The 18,317-nt window shown below is 35.3% G+C and overlaps 1 protein-coding gene across 1 annotated transcript; it reads right to left on the bottom strand.

The window, feature by feature from the left end:
- Positions 1–3,313: 3,313 nt before the first annotated feature.
- traf1 (TNF receptor-associated factor 1) lies at positions 3,314–18,007 on the bottom strand. The gene is made up of 10 exons (XM_056259705.1): positions 17,424–18,007; positions 16,848–16,932; positions 16,540–16,638; positions 14,849–15,010; positions 12,879–12,938; positions 12,724–12,792; positions 11,565–11,987; positions 9,486–9,663; positions 6,951–7,099; positions 3,314–3,546 (listed from the first exon to the last, which is right to left on the bottom strand). Exons 1-10 carry the CDS (start codon positions 17,636–17,638, stop codon positions 3,328–3,330), a joined length of 1,659 nt encoding a protein of 552 aa, XP_056115680.1. The 5' UTR covers positions 17,639–18,007; the 3' UTR covers positions 3,314–3,327.
- Positions 18,008–18,317: the final 310 nt, after the last annotated feature.

The raw sequence follows: 18,317 nt of genomic DNA, 5'->3' as shown, positions 1-18,317 counted from the left end.
CACACATTCCTGTAAGTGTTAACATGAAGGTAAAGTGTTGAAGAATGAAAAAAAAAATGGCTACAGCGACAAATATAACAATTTTATAGAATCTTTCAGGTAAAAACGAGGTGATTTTGCACAGTAGCCACTGCATTTGGTGAGAAAAATGGATCTTCATAGTGAAAACACATTAAACAAATGAGTCTGATTCATCTTTTCATGTGCTAATCTGATACTAACCTATATTTGATAAGGATGCATGCTACACAAGTTTGAATGACAAAGTGTTGATGCTTATCAAAATGAAATACATAGAAGTACAGTAACCAGAATGATACCCTGATTGGTCCCACTTTATATTAAGTGGCTTTAAGTACCTACATTGAAATTAATAATTTGATACAATGGACTTATTGTGTACATACATGTTTACATTGTACTTATTTTGAAAATACCTGCATGTAATTACAGCTGTAATTTATTTATGTAATTACATTTGTAATTACACAGTTGACCCTTCCCTTACACCTTAACCCAACCCTTACACCACTCCTGTCCCTAACCTTACCCGTATCACTCCTCAACAGCAGCAAAAGTGTTTTACAATACAACATCCACACAATACGTACATTGTACTTATTTTTCGATGTAAGTACATACTTAAAGCCACTTAATATAAAGTGGGACCTAATGGGTCTGCACCAACCAAATCAAGGACTTTTATTCAGGGTTATTAGGACACCAAGTTTGTAACGAGTATGTAACGAGTCAATAAATCAATCCTTCTTCCAAAACACGTTTTTGTCTTACACTATTCACTATGGTATTATACGTGTTTAAATTTTAGACCTCTCGGGATGGTTTTCATCATGGTAAATAGAGAAAAGGCTCCAACTACTTTAATGCATGTATGATGTGAAGTGACATAAGTTAGTTGAGCAACAAGCGAAAAAGGTTGACATGGAGCAGCTAAATCTCAAACCTCTGGGGAATCACTCATTTTAAACAAACGCCGAACAGAGGAGAGTCTGCTGGCAAAAAAAGAGAACGCGACAGAGCTCGTAACAAGAACCAACATTAGCTTCGCCCACATTAGATGGCGAGAAATGAGGGATTTAAAAAGTTGTAAAAGCGATTGCGGAGATGGCGTTTTTATTACTCAACAGGTGGGTAAGAGATTTTATTGAACAGATAAATTGCCTTATGTATCTCTGCAACAGAGTTCATTAAAGCATTATTGTGAAGGGTCATTTCATCCGCAGTCATGCAGAGCCACAAAATGTGCATGCAGTGATGTTTTCAACCGCTAGAGGGCCAAATGATACCTTTAACTGAAACTAACTTCATTTCAGTTAGTTTGCCAAGACATTTCACATTTTCATTTTTTACTTGATGCAGTAAAATAGCTAAAACTGGAATACATATGAATAAAAACTATGTAGACATTTAAAAATACATATATTAAAAATACAAAAAACAACAAAATAATTTTAGCATAGGCCTACTGACGGCAATGTTGTCAAAACGATCCCGTCAACACAGATCCGAGAAAAATCTACTATAGACTGAACAGTAATATGCCCGCGCATAACGTCAGTTTTCACAAATTCGCAGTTTTGTAGTTTACACGGAGACAATAAATAACTATAACGATATAGTTATTTAAATTGGTCTAAATATAGAATAGCAGAGTCCAGACCACAACTATAGACCTTATGCAGCAGAGAAACGAGGTCGCCGCCATCTTTAGAATATTGTCTTTGAACTTCCGTTTTTGCGGTCGCTCTGTATATTTCTATGGCATCGAAGTTGATTTACTTATTGTAGAGTTAACGAAAGTTATCATGAGCATTGTAATGTTTATGATAAGCATTGTAAAGCATGTCTTAACAAATGGACCTTGGGAATTTTTTTTTACGAGCCGTTCATTCATAACTACGCAAGATCGCTGTGAAAATACAGACCGGAAGTCAAAAGACAATGAGCTCAGCGCGGAAAAGGGGCGTGGCTACATAAGGTCTGTAACGATAACGGCACAAAGAAATGATATCGTTGGAATCACTTACATCATTTTTTTTTCTCCAACTGATGAATGATAAAAACATTGACAGCTCAGAATCCATCCTGCTTTAAAGAGCTGGAGCACTTACAGCAGTGCGTGCTTAGAATTTCACAACGATATCGTGAGTTGGTGTGGACACTAATCATTATAGTTATTGTTATATCGCTATAGTTCTTGCACTTTGAAACCCATTTTCAAAAGTTTTCAGGCCCCCAAAACCCTGTTGTTGTGTAAATCAACGGCCAAATCACATAAAAAAATTTCCGGTTTTAGTTGAAAACAGTGTTGTCAATGCCGCCTAAAATTAGAATGAAAACAGAAAATATAAAAATGAAAACTAATAATAGTATCTGAATGATACTAAAATAACACTTGATTTTATAATAGCAAGAAATTAAATGTTAAATGCCAATAATATTGTTTGAAATTCTGCATGCATGCAGATAAAACACCATAAGTACATTCAAATCATAAGGGCCGTTTACACTACACCGTTTTCGACTAAAAACGGAAAACATTTTATGCGTTTCGGCTGTTCATTTACACGACAACAGCTTTTTGGGTCCTGAAAACGCAAACTTTTGAAAACGTGTTTCAAAAAAGTGCAGGTTTTTAAAAACAATACTGTTAAAATCTCCATATAACCTACAAAAACGTGAATTTGTGAAAACAGTGACGTCTCGCGCATGCAAATTACATGTTCAGTCTATATGCGCATAGAGTTTCTTTACAAAGTGACATCGCTAACTACTGGCCTGGCATGAATAATACAGCGTTTTTAAATATCCGTGTGAACGGGGATCATTTTGACAACGTTGTCGTCCGCATTCGAAAAATGCAAAGGAAAAACTTTTCCTTTTTAGTACATCATTGTTGTGTAAACGTACCCATATTTTATCTACAATGTTGAGACATGTGCCATGCAGATAAACTTTGCTACGAGGAAACACAAAAACAAGATATCAAACAAATGTTATTTATTACAACATATGCAATATGAAACCTGTCAATATGATATTCAAAATCAAGAAGAGTTCATTCCATAATAAATAAAAAAAGAAAAATATCCAAAATAACACAAAAAAGAATCACTGTTTTAAAGATTTAAAACTACTCTTTTATCCATGTACCAAAACAACCAAAATGCAACAGAGTTCATGAATATTTCTGGGTTTGTCGTTTCTCTGCACTCCATATTCATTTGATCCAAATCCTCTCCGAGATCCACAATTTTTATGCTCCCTAAGGTCTCCGGTCCTCCATAACAGCCAGGCCTTCATGGTTCAGGAGGAGATGTCCACCACACACTTGATATAGATTGTGTCATCCTTGCAGTAGGCGTGCTTAGGCGACCTCAATTTCCCCAGAGGGAAGAAGAGGGGGCACCCGCTGGCCACATTCATCTCTGAGACGGGCCGGTGGAAAGAGGCAGAGGAGAGGTCGGGGCGGAAAGCGTCGATGACGTGCTCCCTCTGGTTCTGATCTATGAAAAAGAACGTTACCTGCCAGGTACAAGCAGGAGAAGTCAGTGGAAGGTCATGGAAAATGCTGATGCCACATGATTGAGGAACCAAAGCAGAAGCCACTATCAAAGGGGTCATATCATACATTATTTCATTCTTTGTCCTGAGGTGCACTTAGTAAGGTTTTTTGCACCATAAACAGTTTCATTTCATTTTTCACGACCTTATTCCACTCTCTCTTATTACCCTTTAAAAAATTTCAGGCCATTAAAAATGTTATCTTCAATGTGAAACTTTGAACTGCCCCATCATTCAATAGCAGAATAAGCAATCTATTCTACAATGTGCTGTCAAACTGGTAAAATTATAATAATAATTTGACCCAAAAAGTATTACCTATAAACCAGAATAAAAGTATAAATATATTAGTGCTGGGCAACGATTAAAAAATTTAATCGCGATTAATCGCATGATTTTCTTGCGATTAATCGCATTGTTACGCGCAAAATTGAATAATGAATTCTAGTAGTGTATTGCGCACTTTTGATTTAAATGTACTGGTACAAAAGTGCAATAACATGTGGTTTGCAAAAACTTTAAACAAATAAGGTGCTTTTATACCAGCAGTATTCCCTTTACACAGTATCAATAAAATATTTCTTGTAAATCTCAACTTAAACATTAATGTAATCAAATCAAATATTTAAACAAAGCTATTTACCACTGCCAGGGCATTACCTTTTATATAGCTTGTTAAAACGAGTCCAGTTTTCTTGTTTTTTTTTTTTCTGAACAGGTATCTTGTATCAGGGAGCAGCAGAAACAGTCTATGTAGTCAAAGGGTCATGATCACTACTACAGATATAAGTCGACCAACGTTACTTCTCTGATAGCAGCTTAGGTTTGGTCATGGCATGCCATGGTTTCCCACGTAAGATTACATTAAACAGAGGTAAAGCCCAATTTATACTTCTGCGTCGAACTCACGCCGTAGCTGTGTAGCGCGCGTACCCTGACGTGCATCTCTCCAAAAATGTAACGTCAATTCTACGCGTACCGCAAGCGCTGTGATTGCTAGAACCGCTCCCCGGGTTTCACACTCTCCCTCTGCATGTGTAATTGCGCGTCAATGCGGACAACGACGCAGATATATAAATGAAAACCAACGCGTTGTCTATAGCGTAGAGGCTCCGGCGTAAGTCCGACGCAGAAGTATAAATCAGCCTAGAGTGAGGTGAAGTGGTCGAGCACAGGTGCAGCGACAAGCGGGTGCGTTCCTGTGAAACTGTTGCAGTCATGCTCGCCTCACGCACGCGCCCGCGCGTTGCCGAAGTTGAATTGTCTAACTTTTTTGTACACGACGCGCAGCACAAATCATTGGAAGAGAGACTGATCCTTGGCTCGCTGTTTGTGAGTTTCCAGAATCTAAATAGTTATCAGGACATCAACAGGAGGGAATTCACATGGCAGAGCATCCCCGCTAAACTAAACGCAGGCCTATCAGGTAAAGTTATGTATAATTTTAATTTAAGTTAAAAAGGCTACAGCTGCGTAGCGCACAGAAGCCGGTGCCATGGTTACTATCATCGCCTGTCATTCACTCGCGGAGCGCTGTCTCCCTTTCTGTTCACCTGAGAGAACCTGCCAAAGCCTCTCCACTGCTTGTTTGGGTGGGTTATTTGCTGGCTGACCAACATCCCACCCCTCCTGTGATCATGGTTTGACTGTAGGCCTATGTGTATTCAGAGGCAGTGAGCAACGGACTTTCAAAATAATAAAAAAAAACCTCTGCGTTAACGCGCGATAAAAAAATTGTCGCCATTAATTAATAAATGCGTTAACGCGATAATAACGCGTTAACTTGCCCAGCACTAAAATATATATAACATAAATAAGTAAAGTGGCAGTGATGCACGTCTTCGGTGTACTAAACATGCACACATGAGATGTTAATGCACTTCAGTGCTCACAGTGTTCATCATAATGATGCTCATTTTACAATTACAATCACTACAAAACAGAAGAAGGACAGTTCAATATGCGAACAGCATTTTAATAGATTTGTTTGGCCTGGGACTTATGGACAGTTATTTTAGTATTCATTATATACTGTATACAGTACTGCGCAAAAGTCTAAGGCACGTTGGGATTTTCACCAGAAAAACATGGTTGTTGTTGTGTGTCAGTTGGAAATATCAGTTTACATAAAAACATTCCTTTTGCCATTTATTGTAATAATCCAGTGAGATTTTTGTTTACACAAGGAGTCTGACAGCAGCCGGCACGATCCACACTGAGATCTCATCTCCCCATCATCGAGTCCATCTGGGATTACGTGAAGAAATGGATTTTAGAGACGTTGCCACAGTACTTCTGGATTTAGTCTGTCTCAATTTCTTCTTTCTTCATGTAATCCCAGACAGCTGATGATGGTGAGATCAGATCTCCGTGTGGATTTGTCTGTTGTCAGACTCCTTGTGCATACAGAAATCACACTGGATTATTACAATTAATGAGAAAAGGAATGTTTGGAAATGACACACTACAGCAAAAGATGTGAATAACTGGCTTAAACCATTTTTTGGGGGGTGAAAATACTAACGTTCCTAAGACTTTTGTACAGTACTGTATGTGGCAAGCAGGGCGGGGCCGAGAGCCGTGGGAACGGAGCGCTAATGGACATCACCTGCGCCACACCGCTCTCTAGTCTCACCGAGGAGCTCCGGAGGGATAAAAGCAGGACTGACGACAGTGCAGGATGAGAGAGGACCTGGCCTGGACTTTATGTTGTGTTTTATTATGTATGCAGCAGCCGTTTGATGTTTATTGAATGATTAAACTTTACATTGATCACTCACCGGTTCCCGCCTCCTTCTTCCCTGAACTTTACATTTTGTAACAATATACTATTATAGTATTTATTATATGTGAAATTTTTTCCGATTTTTTTTTGTTATGTGATTTTGTCATATTTTTATTTCCGTTTTAGTCATTTTAGTATTTCAACTTACACTTATTTTATTTCTAAGTCTACTGTTTAATATTTATATATTTATTTCAGCTTTATTTCAATGAGCAAAAACAACTTTTAATAGTTTAATTTTAGCTAACGATAACAACGCTGCTTTTGGATCTAGATAAAAAAGCTATTATAATCTAAAAGATAATCTAGGTAATATTTTTTGTTAGTTTTGTTTTTTGTACTAAAAATAAAATAAAAATGCCAACTATTAAAATGAATGCAGGGACTGGTTCAATTTGGATTCATTCTTGTAAACTAAGTGATCGAATTATTATTATTTTTTCTAAAGTGTGGTACACTTAAAACTAACCAGCAATGAGCAAAATATGTATACTAATGTATGAATTCAGCATAAACAACACATAAGTGCATTAAGCGATTGATTAATTCATTGATTGACAGCTTGATTATAGCGGTTTACCTTGTGTCTGAACGGCCATGAGAGAATGGGGTCATATTCTCCTTTCATTATAACAAAGAAAAGAGAGATGTGCGTTCCCTTTCCAACCCCATCTCCGTTCAAATAGAGGCGCATGCACACTTTAAATCCATACCTGGCGGTGTAGAAAGCTGAAAAACAAAGCATTGTCATTCTTATGTGAAGCGTGATGGGCTTTAGTTAAAACTCTTAAAAATAGCAGCAGATAACCAGAGAGCTTCTTTCATCTCAAAAATCAAACGTGTGGCTTCCTTTTGCTGACTGTTGTATTGGCGGAACAGTTATTCTGATATCCTATTCTGTAATGACGTGAAAGAAAACAAGTCAATTAAATTACCTTCAGTTGTTCTCTTTCAGTCTTTCTCTTTCTCAGTCTTCCTGTCTATTACAGTTGTGTTCACACAGACACATGCCCACTGGGCAAACAACCCCATTTCAGTCTTTATAACTGCTCCACATTTGCTTTTTTTTGCTTTCCCTTTCGCAGGTACCAACTCAATTTTTAGTACTGGTCTGAAGAATGAGCATTGATTCTACCTCAATACACGATAACAACTAACATTCATTCAACGCAGCTCTCCTGATGAGTCCAGTCTGATGCATTAAAGTATTCAGTGCTGGCAAAACTGTTTTGCTTCGGAGCCTGTGATTGTCAATAATATATATCGATTATGTCAACTGAAACTGCAAATGGAACATGCTTGGGAAAATAAGGCCCAGGGGAAGATTTTTCTCAAGCCCAATGTAGATGCAGGCCTGTTCCTTGCGTTATCTATCAGATGATTTGGAATATGATGCAGAGCTCATATGGACAACCCAAACCAACAGTCACCATCTACCTTCATTATATAAAAGAGTGTCGTCCTAATCCCTGAACAAATCGTTCCTTTAATTAAACCAAAAACATACAGCGTTACCAGTGTAGTCAGATTCATAAACAAATGATTTTTGAGCCAATTCTTTTGATGAATCACTTAAAAAACTCACTAACTCAGACCATTACCATTTGAATCAGTCTTATGTACCTATCGCTTAATGAACTCACTGAATGGTGAGTGGTTACTGAAATAAATAAATAATATATATATAATATATACCGGTATATAAAATATTATTGATATAATATATTAAACTGTATAAAAAAATCTTTTAAAAGATGTGTATATATATAATTTTGTATATATTATATAAATAATATACATTTAGTAATATATATATATATACATAATATTAAATTTATATTATTTATATAAAAGAACACACAAAAGAAGAAATGAATACAAAAAATGTATTATTATATTATTTATATTATACATAGAAATGTATACAAAATGTATACAAAATCATATAAAAGATGTATATATATATATATATATATATATAAAAATTTTTATATTTTTTATATATTATATAAATAATATATTATTTAGTATACATAATATTAAATATATATGTATATAAATTAATACAGATTTCCCAATTCAAGTTGATTTTGATTAAAAGCAATGTGTCTCTATAAAATATATATATATATATATATATATATATATATATATATATATATATATATATATATATATATATATATATATATACAGTATATAATTTTGTATATATTTGTATATATTTTATAAATAATATACATTTAGTAATATATATACATAATATTAAATATATATTATTTATATAAAAGAACACACAAAAGAAATAATATTTTATAAATATATTATTTATATTATATATAGAAATGTAAACAAAATTTATACAAATATATATATATATATATATATAATTTTTTTATATATTATATAAATAATATACATTTAGTATTATATATACATAATATTAAATATATATTTATATAAATAAATACAGATTTCCCAATTCAAGTTGATTTTGATTCAAAGCTATATATAGCTTTTGATTCAAAGCACTGTGTCTCTATACAATATGTATATATATACAGTATATAATTTTGTATATATTATATAAATAATATACGTTTAGTAATATATATATACATAATATTAAATATATATTATTTATATAAAAGAACACACAAAAGAAATAATATTTAATAAATATATTATTTATATTATATATAGAAATGTATACAAAATTTATACAAAATCATATAAAATATGTATATATATATATATAAATATATAAAATTTTGTATATTTTTTATATATTATATAATAAATATATATTTAGTATTATATATACATAATATTAAATATATATTTATATAAATTAATACAGATTTCCCAATTCAAGTTGATTTTGATTCAAAGCTATATATAGCTTTTGATTCAAAGCAATGTGTCTCTATACAATATGTATATATATATATATATATATATATCTTTGAATCAAAATCTGTATTAATTTTTACTTCTTTTGTGTGTTCCACAGAAGAAAGTAAGTCATACAGTACGTATCTGTCAATAAAGATGATGTTTATTCTTGGATGAACTCTCCCATTAAGAGCAGTGCAGGAGACATGTGCTTTGGTACCTGGCGAGTACTGACTGATCATCACGCCGCTGGCAGCCTCTCTCTGACTCTGGCTAACTTCACACAACCGCCAGAGGAAGGTGCCATCATAAGAGACGTCCTGCTGGGCGCTGATACACTGCTGCAATGAACTGATGTGAATGTCTTTCCTGACCAGCCTCTGCACCAGCTCGGCTACCTAAAATGTGATGGAAAACCATTATCATAGATGAATCACACAAAGGAACAGATTGGCTCACTGAAAAAGCATAAAATTAATGTATCATAATGGACCTTCAGAGCTGGTTAAGGTCAGGTGCCTTGTGCGAGACACTTCGAAATATAGAAACAGAACGAGATAGCTGCATCCTATTAGACACATTCTTTTTTTTTTTTTCTCGACTGCACTTGGAGAACTGTTACACAAATCTATTTTCTACCACTCATTCCCCTCTCATCCATACTTCAACTTATCTCTTCATTTTCAGCACTTCGGGAGTGTCATCTCAGCTCCTGCGTGTTGAATAACCCACCCCTCCAGGTCGACAGGCAGAACACAGCCATAATCATTTGTTATGAGCATAGGGACAAATACATTATCATTCAGACCCCCCAAAACGAATACCTTTGTTAGTTTTATGTGACTTCTTATTTAAACCATGAATTATGCGACCCAGAGGCTACAAATAAAAAACACATTACAGGAAACAAATGTTTTCCAAAGATTCCCATATAGTATTTTAGCTCTTTTGTAACACAGACACATTCATTAGCTCCGACCATATTGCAGATTCACAGCATGAGATCAATGCCTAGTTAACTGCAGGACACATCAAAGTAATGCAATCTGTTGTTGCTTTTTACACACAGTGGAAAGGAAGTGCTTTGATTTTGATAATCCAGGATGGAAATAATGTGATATCAGGGTTGTGCACCTTTCAGAAGTGAATTGAATTCCTGACATTTGAAATGAGGTGGCAGGATGCAGAATTGTAATTTGATTTTTAATTTAGATCAAATTAAATTCAGTATGAATTTGCCATAAACATGTTATCATACACACAGCATATGAGGTATTTCCAGAAACATTAGATGTCATTAATGATGTTTAGGGCAAATTGTTTATTGCTTACTATATTTCATTATCAAATTTAGATTTTTTTTTTATTATCTGAAAACAATGTGATGGACATTTTGTGGTGATGTATGACATTTTATGAATTATTTTGATCATGCTGAACTTAGTTTTAAGAAATATACTACAGTTAAAAAGTTTTATTTTGAAAGAAATTAATACTTTTATTCAGCAAGGACGGATTAAATTGTTCACTTAATCGCATAAAAATGTTCACTTAATCTTTAATATTTAGCTACTGCTTTACGATAGAAATGCTACTACAGCCACTGTAATTTCTTGAACAAGAATATGTGGACGTCAGAGCCACTTATGTTTATTTTTGAAATCGTAATGAACAGTTTGCATATTTAGAGAATGTTGGGGTAGGTTTATAAATGATTTACCTTACAAATCTGATGAAATGGCGCACATTGTGTTCCCAGATGAATGTTACAGGCAAGCCAAACTCACAGCATATGCAGAGATGAAGTTTGAGCGCATATAAATGATAAGAGTTCATGTGGAGCAGCATTTACTGTGAACCGAGCCGCTCTGGGACGCACATAACCTACACGCATGTTGTGAATAATTAAAGCGCATATATATTAAACCTGCAGGGTATGTATTTATTTAACTGAATCGCAGCCTTTGTGAATGAACAATAGTACTATGCTATTGTATGGTTTTTAAATGGTTTTGATAAATTGTGCAGCCTTAGAAAACGGTCTAGTAATGCAGATTCTTGTCGGATTTTTGTCTCATGGATTGGATTCCATGGATTTTGTCATACAATCTCTAAAAGTTCCTCAGAAGTTGAAAATCTGCTTTCTTCTTTAAAAAAAAAAAACACCTCATGATAAAAACCTAATGGCATTTTAAAACTGACCACTGTTTACAAAACCATTTAGAACCATTGAATTCCATTTAAAGGTAAAAATGTCTATACAATCAGTGTCATGAAAAATAACTTTTTAAATACTTACTTTGGTTTCTAAGTGCTCAATGATCTGCTGACTGTTGTCATTGTCCCTCTCCAGTGCAACAACACTGAGCTGCGTCTTCTCCACCTCCCTGTTCAAAGCTGAGATGATGTTCTCCATAATCTGCACTCTCTGCTGTATGGCGTCCAGTTGCTGGCCAACAGCGAGTTCAACCTGATCATCGTGGAGGCTGAAGGCCTTATCACTCACTCCTGGATCTCCTCCGTCGGTCTCAATCTCACCATCACTCGGAGAAGCGAGGGATGCACAACAATGTTCAGGCTGAAGAAAATCAGGGATTTCGTGTTGGCCACGGTCAGCTGGGGAACTCAAGGTACGCTGAAGAGCCCTGGTCACATCCAAGAGGAGCTGTAGATGGCCCACATGGCTGCAGGACTCATGTTCTTTTACTTTGTCTGCATAACCCTGCAATAAAGCGTTGCAGCAAAACATTGTATCATTCCACCAATATATACTTCCTCCACACACAAACACTATATAAAAAATATAATCATAAAACTAGATTTTCGTCGGGAAGTAAAATTGGAAATTGGTTTTAGAGAATAGGCAAATGTTTTCTAAGCATATTTATATTTATTTATTGTAAGTTTTTGTTACACTATTGTCAAATTTTGTTTATTTTTTTTAAACATAAATTTAACAAAACTCATACAAAAAAAAAAACACTTTTCAAACTTTTTACTTCTATGATTGAATCCCCAAGTATAATAATCCACTTACATTTACAGCATAGCCTTTTTCAGCAAAATATTAGATTTCTCTATTTTTGCTCATATTAGAGGGTCAATTTAAGCTCAATTTAAAATGTATTTTAAAAAGTACTTTTCACAATAATTATTGTTCCAAATAGCCATCCAACCCAACTGAACATGAAACATTTTTTAAATAAAATTTTGAATTTCTTTTTTTTTGGCAAAATAAAAATAATAATAAAAGATAAAAAAAATTCACTCAAGCTCTTTGTGGACCTCATAGAACCCCCTTGGCCCCTGGGGGTCCCTAGACCACATTTTGACAATTTTCACATTTTCATTCATATATTTTAAATGTGACTTAAACTTACAAAAGTTTCTGCTCAACACAAAATTATATAGAGCATCTTAATTAACATATAAACAGGTACTGTTATTAAAAGACCAACCTTAAAAGAACAACCAACGTCTGAGAAAATGCATGGCTCTTTCTTTTTCGAGCTGCCCGAGTGATTATTCTACAAAAGAAAACAGAAACATATTTTAGAATTGTACATGCAATTTCACAATATTCAGTGATCCACCAAAGCCAGCTGTTCTATACCTTTTGCCGTTTATCTGCCTTAGTCGCCTTCTTATCGCTTGAACTGGGACATACATGCTTCTGTGAAGAAATTAGGAAAGTCACTTTCACTAGCTACAGTGATGAAAGTTCATAAACAATTTTGACTCACAAACTTTCCAAAACATCTTATTAAGACTTTATCTTAATTTGAGGCGAGAAACACATTGCATTTGAAGATATCTTGACTAATGTGTTGCGTTTGAAGCTTGATGTCTTAATTCACTGGCTTTCTGCTTTTTTCCCTCTCCTTTTTATTCCTTTAATCTGTCCCGGAGTGCAGGTCCCGATGGGCGAAATAGAAAAAAAAAAAAACAGTAATATGGGACAGCAGTAAACACTGGAGACGTCTGTGGCTTAAAACCGAGCCATGGGGCTTCAAGCAAGGGCACGCTGACCCAAAACCACTCTAGCAACAACGAACGAGGCAGAACATCTTGCACAATATCGCCTATGTATCATACATATTATTTCCACAAATATATGCTGTATATACTGTAGGTTTAAGCAATGCAACAAGGTGAGAGAATCTATATCAAACAAATCACTGAATAAAGCATTTTCTTGGTCTGTTTTTTTTTTTTAAATTGTTTTCCAGTAAAATATCGAAGCATTGTTAAAACAAGATTATACAGAGCTTCTGAAGGGACATGGTGATAGGGGAAAAAATATGAGATGGGAGGAAAAATATATATTTCAAAACGTTTGCGGTCACTCGCAAACCTTTTGCGTTACACCGAGAAAGTTTGCGTTCCCTCGAAAAACATTTGCGTTCCCCTAAGAAACTTTGTGTTAGCTTGCAAAACTTTTTTTTACAGATCCCTTAAGGGGCATGGTGGTGGAAAAAATGGGAGATGGGAGAAAAAAAAAATTCAAAACGTTTGTGTTCTCCTGAGAAACTTTGCGTTCGTTCGCAAAACTTTTGCATTCCCCTGAGAAACTTTGCGTTTTCTCGCAAAACTTTTGCGTTCCCCTGAGAAACTTTGCGTTCGTTCGCGAAACTTTTGCGTTCCCCTGAGAAACTTTGCGTTCATTTTTCTCAATTTTTTTTCAATCACTATGTTCTTTTAGGAACTTTTTTTTTTAATTTTAGGCATAAATGTAACCAAATGTAGTAAGGTTTATGCTTAAAACAATAAAGCAGTAAAATAAAAACTATTGCCTTAATTCTTAATATGGTACAATTAACTTTGCGTTCGTTCGCAAAACTTTTGCATTCCCCTGAGAAACTTTGGGTTCGTTCGCGAAACTTTTGCATTCCCCTGAGAAACTTTGCGTTTTCTCGCAAAACTTTTGCGTTCCCCTGAGAAACTTTGCGTTCGTTCGCGAAACTTTTGCATTCCCTTGAGAAACTTTGCGTTCGTTCGCAAAACTTTTGCGCTCCCCTGAGAAACTTTGCGTTTGTTCGCGAAACTTTTGCATTCCCCTGAGAAACGTTGCGTTTTCTCGCAAAACTTTTGCGTTCCCCTGAGAAACTTTGCGTTCGTTCGCGAAACTTTTGCGTTCCCCTGAGAAACTTTGCGTTCGTTCGCGAAACTTTTGCGTTCCCCTGAGAAACTTTGCGTTCGTTCGCAAAACTTTTGCATTCCCCTGAGAAACTTTGCGTTTTCTCGCAAAACTTTTGCGTTCCCCTGAGAAACTTTGCGTTCGTTCGCGAAACTTTTGCATTCCCCTGAGAAACTTTGCGTTCATTTTTCTCAATTTTTTTTCAATCACTATGTTCTTTTAGGAACTTTTTTTTTTAATTTTAGGCATAAATCTAACCAAATGTAGTAAGGTTTATGCTTAAAACAATAAAGCAGTAAAATAAAAACTATTGCCTTAATTCTTAATATCGTACAATTATCTTATTCTAAGAATATAAATACATTTATAACAAATTTTCACTGTAGATAAACTAGATCGATTTTTTTGGAGTGTATACAGCCCCAATGATCATTTTCTAAGCTTACCTGGAGTTCTCTCGGTGTCAAGACACCAGCACAAGAGGAACATGTGGTCTTATTGTTGGGACAGCCCCTGTCCAGATGCGTGGCCAGTGTCTTCCTCTGCACCATTATGCCACAGCCAATATTGCAAGGGATCAGAGCATACTCACATTGGCTCTGATGGTCCTGTTAAAGGAGTAATTGAGCATATTAAAGGCATAATTCAACTAAAATGTGAACGTTTATTGAATTTAATGTGAACATGTATGCTTTTTTCTTTGAAAATTATTCATCCAAAAATCTTCATGCTGCTCTTTTGAATACAAGGACAGTTCATGAATATTTCTATTAAAAAAAACACACACACCATAAAACCATAAAAGCACCACTCCGAGAAACATGCCAGTTCAATTTTAGTGAATAATTTTTGGTCTGTTCCTCACACAGTTATTGTTTGTCTTTAGCCTTGCTTACGTTATTTTTTTATGTTTCAATAATGGTGTTTTTGCCAGTTTTACAGCTTGGAGGTTACAACAACTTGACGCTATATGAAAAAAAGCTTGAAGATTCTTCAAAACATCTGAGTTTATTTTCTACTGCAGAAAATATAACAATAACAGCGTACAGAGGGTGAGTAAATAATGACAGAATTTTCATATTTTGGAGAACTATTCCAATAAGCAACTATGATTACTACAAATTAGATAATGCTACTTTATTTCCATACACTTAATGAACCTCTACAACCATAACCTCTAAAAAGCAAAACCTACATGTTTCTATTCTAATAGGGAGCTTGTGAACAATGATATTCTCAAAAGGCTTTCAGACTCCCTTGAGTACAGAAAGAAGCTAGAAACACAAAAGGCTTCCATTAGGCAGCCATGAGGGTTGAAGTCATTGAAATTTCTACAGTCTCTACGAGACAAAACACTGACCTCTAAAAGTTGCACACGAGGCTTTTCAAAACCTAAAGTATGAGTTTATTATTGTTCTATCAGACTGAGGATTGATTCACTTCGCTGGACAACATCTGCACAACAGCTACTGTATATGATTAATGACTTAATGGCTGGTTCATGTTATGAAATGACCACAAAGCTATCATGCTAGGATTCCAGTAAAATAGCATCTTGTGGTTGTACTAAGTATGACTGCCTGCCAACTAGTTTCAACAAGTTCCTATGATTTAACAATGTGATAACAGAAGTTGCTAATGTGATCAATAAAAGCCCCATAATCCACATTGATTTTGACTCAGCCAAGTGTAAAAGACATTTGAGAGCATTACAGTGTTCCCGATAGCTTTGCAAGTTTTACATGAATGTGTACCAGCCCGTGAACAGCCTTGATCTCTGGTCTTACATAAATTAACTCGATGTTCTAATCTAAAGTGCAGTGGAAAGCGCTAGACTTTATCCGACGGCTCGGGAAGTGGCTCAAAAGCATGATCTTCACATCAGGACCTGAGAAGCTCAAAAAAGCATTTCATGTGCTATAAATGAATACATCGTTTAGAAGAAAATCTCATAAATTGAATAAAGCCTTGATCATTGACCTGATTACAGACTGTAAAGTGCATTAAAGATTCATATACGACTAACTCAGTGCATGTGCATGCAGATATACAATAAGAGTATCTATAATCTTTATCATGAATTAGTATCATAGCGAGCTAAATGAACTGAATTTCTATAACAAAAACAGAAAAGTACCTCAAAGTTCTTCAGGGTGCTTCTCCAGGGGCAGCCTTGGTTAGCACAGTGAACTTTCAGATCCAAAATTTCTTTATTGATAGCCGCATCATTGAAGAACTGAAGAGGGGAAATTATGATAACTTTCCAAAAGATGAGTCATGATTCTTCCACTGTCTAACACCATACTTTATAGCCTTCATTAGAAATGTGAATGTAAACACATTCGCTATTACATTTGTGTGAAGACATAAATCACCTAAGACGATAGATAGACAGACAGACAGATAGATAGATAGATAGACATATAGATTAAAAGCTTGGCTTACTTGGTCAAGAGTCAGTACACTAGTGTCACTCTCAACACTGGGATCTTCTTCTTTACACTTTGTGCACACAAGGTCCTTGTTGTTTCTGTATGAAATTGAAGCATTTATTAATGACATTTAGGCTACATTTAAGTCATTTAGCACATACGCTCATCCAAAGCAATTTACAGTTGATTTTCTCACTTTATAAAATAGCCAAGTTCTTTATGTCTCACACACACATTGTATGGGGACTTTCCATATAAATAATGATTATTATTATTTATTTTATTATTTATTATCAACGTAACACTAACCCTACCCCTAAACCCACCCATCACAGAAAACGTTCTGAATTTTTACATTTTCACACACATAGGCTATATGGCAAGGCGGCACATATTTTCTAAAGGTATTATTTATACCCCTTTGGAAAGTTAGTTATCGCCAGTGATTGATTATAAGCCATAATTATTACCATAACATACAATTACTATCAAAACCGAAAATGAAATCGGTGGCTATGCAAGCCATGTCTTGTGTGTGACAGTGTGTCGTCATGAAACTCTCGCTGTTCTGCTTGAACGATTCTCTTACCTGACCAGCCAGTTGACGCACGCGAGGCAGTAGCGGTGACCACACACCGTTTGACGCGCTTTATTCAAGACATTATTACAGTTGCTGCACAAGTACTTCTCTTTGGGGACCTCGTCGCAGATGCTCTGAGGAAAACCCGACGGGTACTCGTTCTCACCAGGTGTGGACGAAACCCCGTTTAACGACGGGTCTGAAGCTGCTGATCCAGAAGCCATTGAGCTTTTAAATGAAATGTCTGTACCAACAGCACGTTATGATAACATTGATATGCTTTTGACTTTTTGGTTATGTACCCACGGTAGAAAAACACCATGGGGTTCCCCCCTTCCAAACACCCGGAAATATTATTGCGCTGTTTTTCCGCCCACTTATCAGACACATTGCTATGGATCTTGCTGATAATAAACTGAAAAGGCTACAAAATAAGAAGACAAAGAAAAAAAAGTGTGGACTTATAGCTAAATTATGAGTAAAAGTGATAAAACCGCATGTAAACACAAACACTGTCTGTCTCCTGAAAGCCTAGTGAGCATACTAAAACCAAACGCAGAAGTGCTGCCTAGGTTAAGCTCACTTGCTTTCTTGACCCCGCCTACAAAGAGTTCATTTACAACGCGCGTTCTGTTCAAAAAGTGAAAACGTTGATATGTGGTTTTGAGTTAAACTGATTTTTTTATGTTTTTGTTTTTTTGCACAATATAGCTGCCGTGGCATAGAGAAGCTAAAAAGGCTGAAGTCATTTATTCATGAACTGAAAGTGAATGACAGTGAAATTTGCAATGAATCAACTGAACCGATTTACAAAACCAGTCTGTGCGTTCACGAATCGGACTGAATCTAAAACCGAATGAAGAGAACTCTGCACCGAGACCTGTCCGGTTCGTGATGAGTCGG

This window comes from Rhinichthys klamathensis, unplaced genomic scaffold (assembly GCF_029890125.1).
Source record: "Rhinichthys klamathensis goyatoka isolate OS25496 unplaced genomic scaffold, OSU_Roscu_1.1 h1tg000169l_1, whole genome shotgun sequence".
Lineage (NCBI taxonomy): Eukaryota > Metazoa > Chordata > Actinopteri > Cypriniformes > Leuciscidae > Rhinichthys > Rhinichthys klamathensis.
This window is presented reverse-complemented; position numbering and strand designations above follow the sequence as displayed.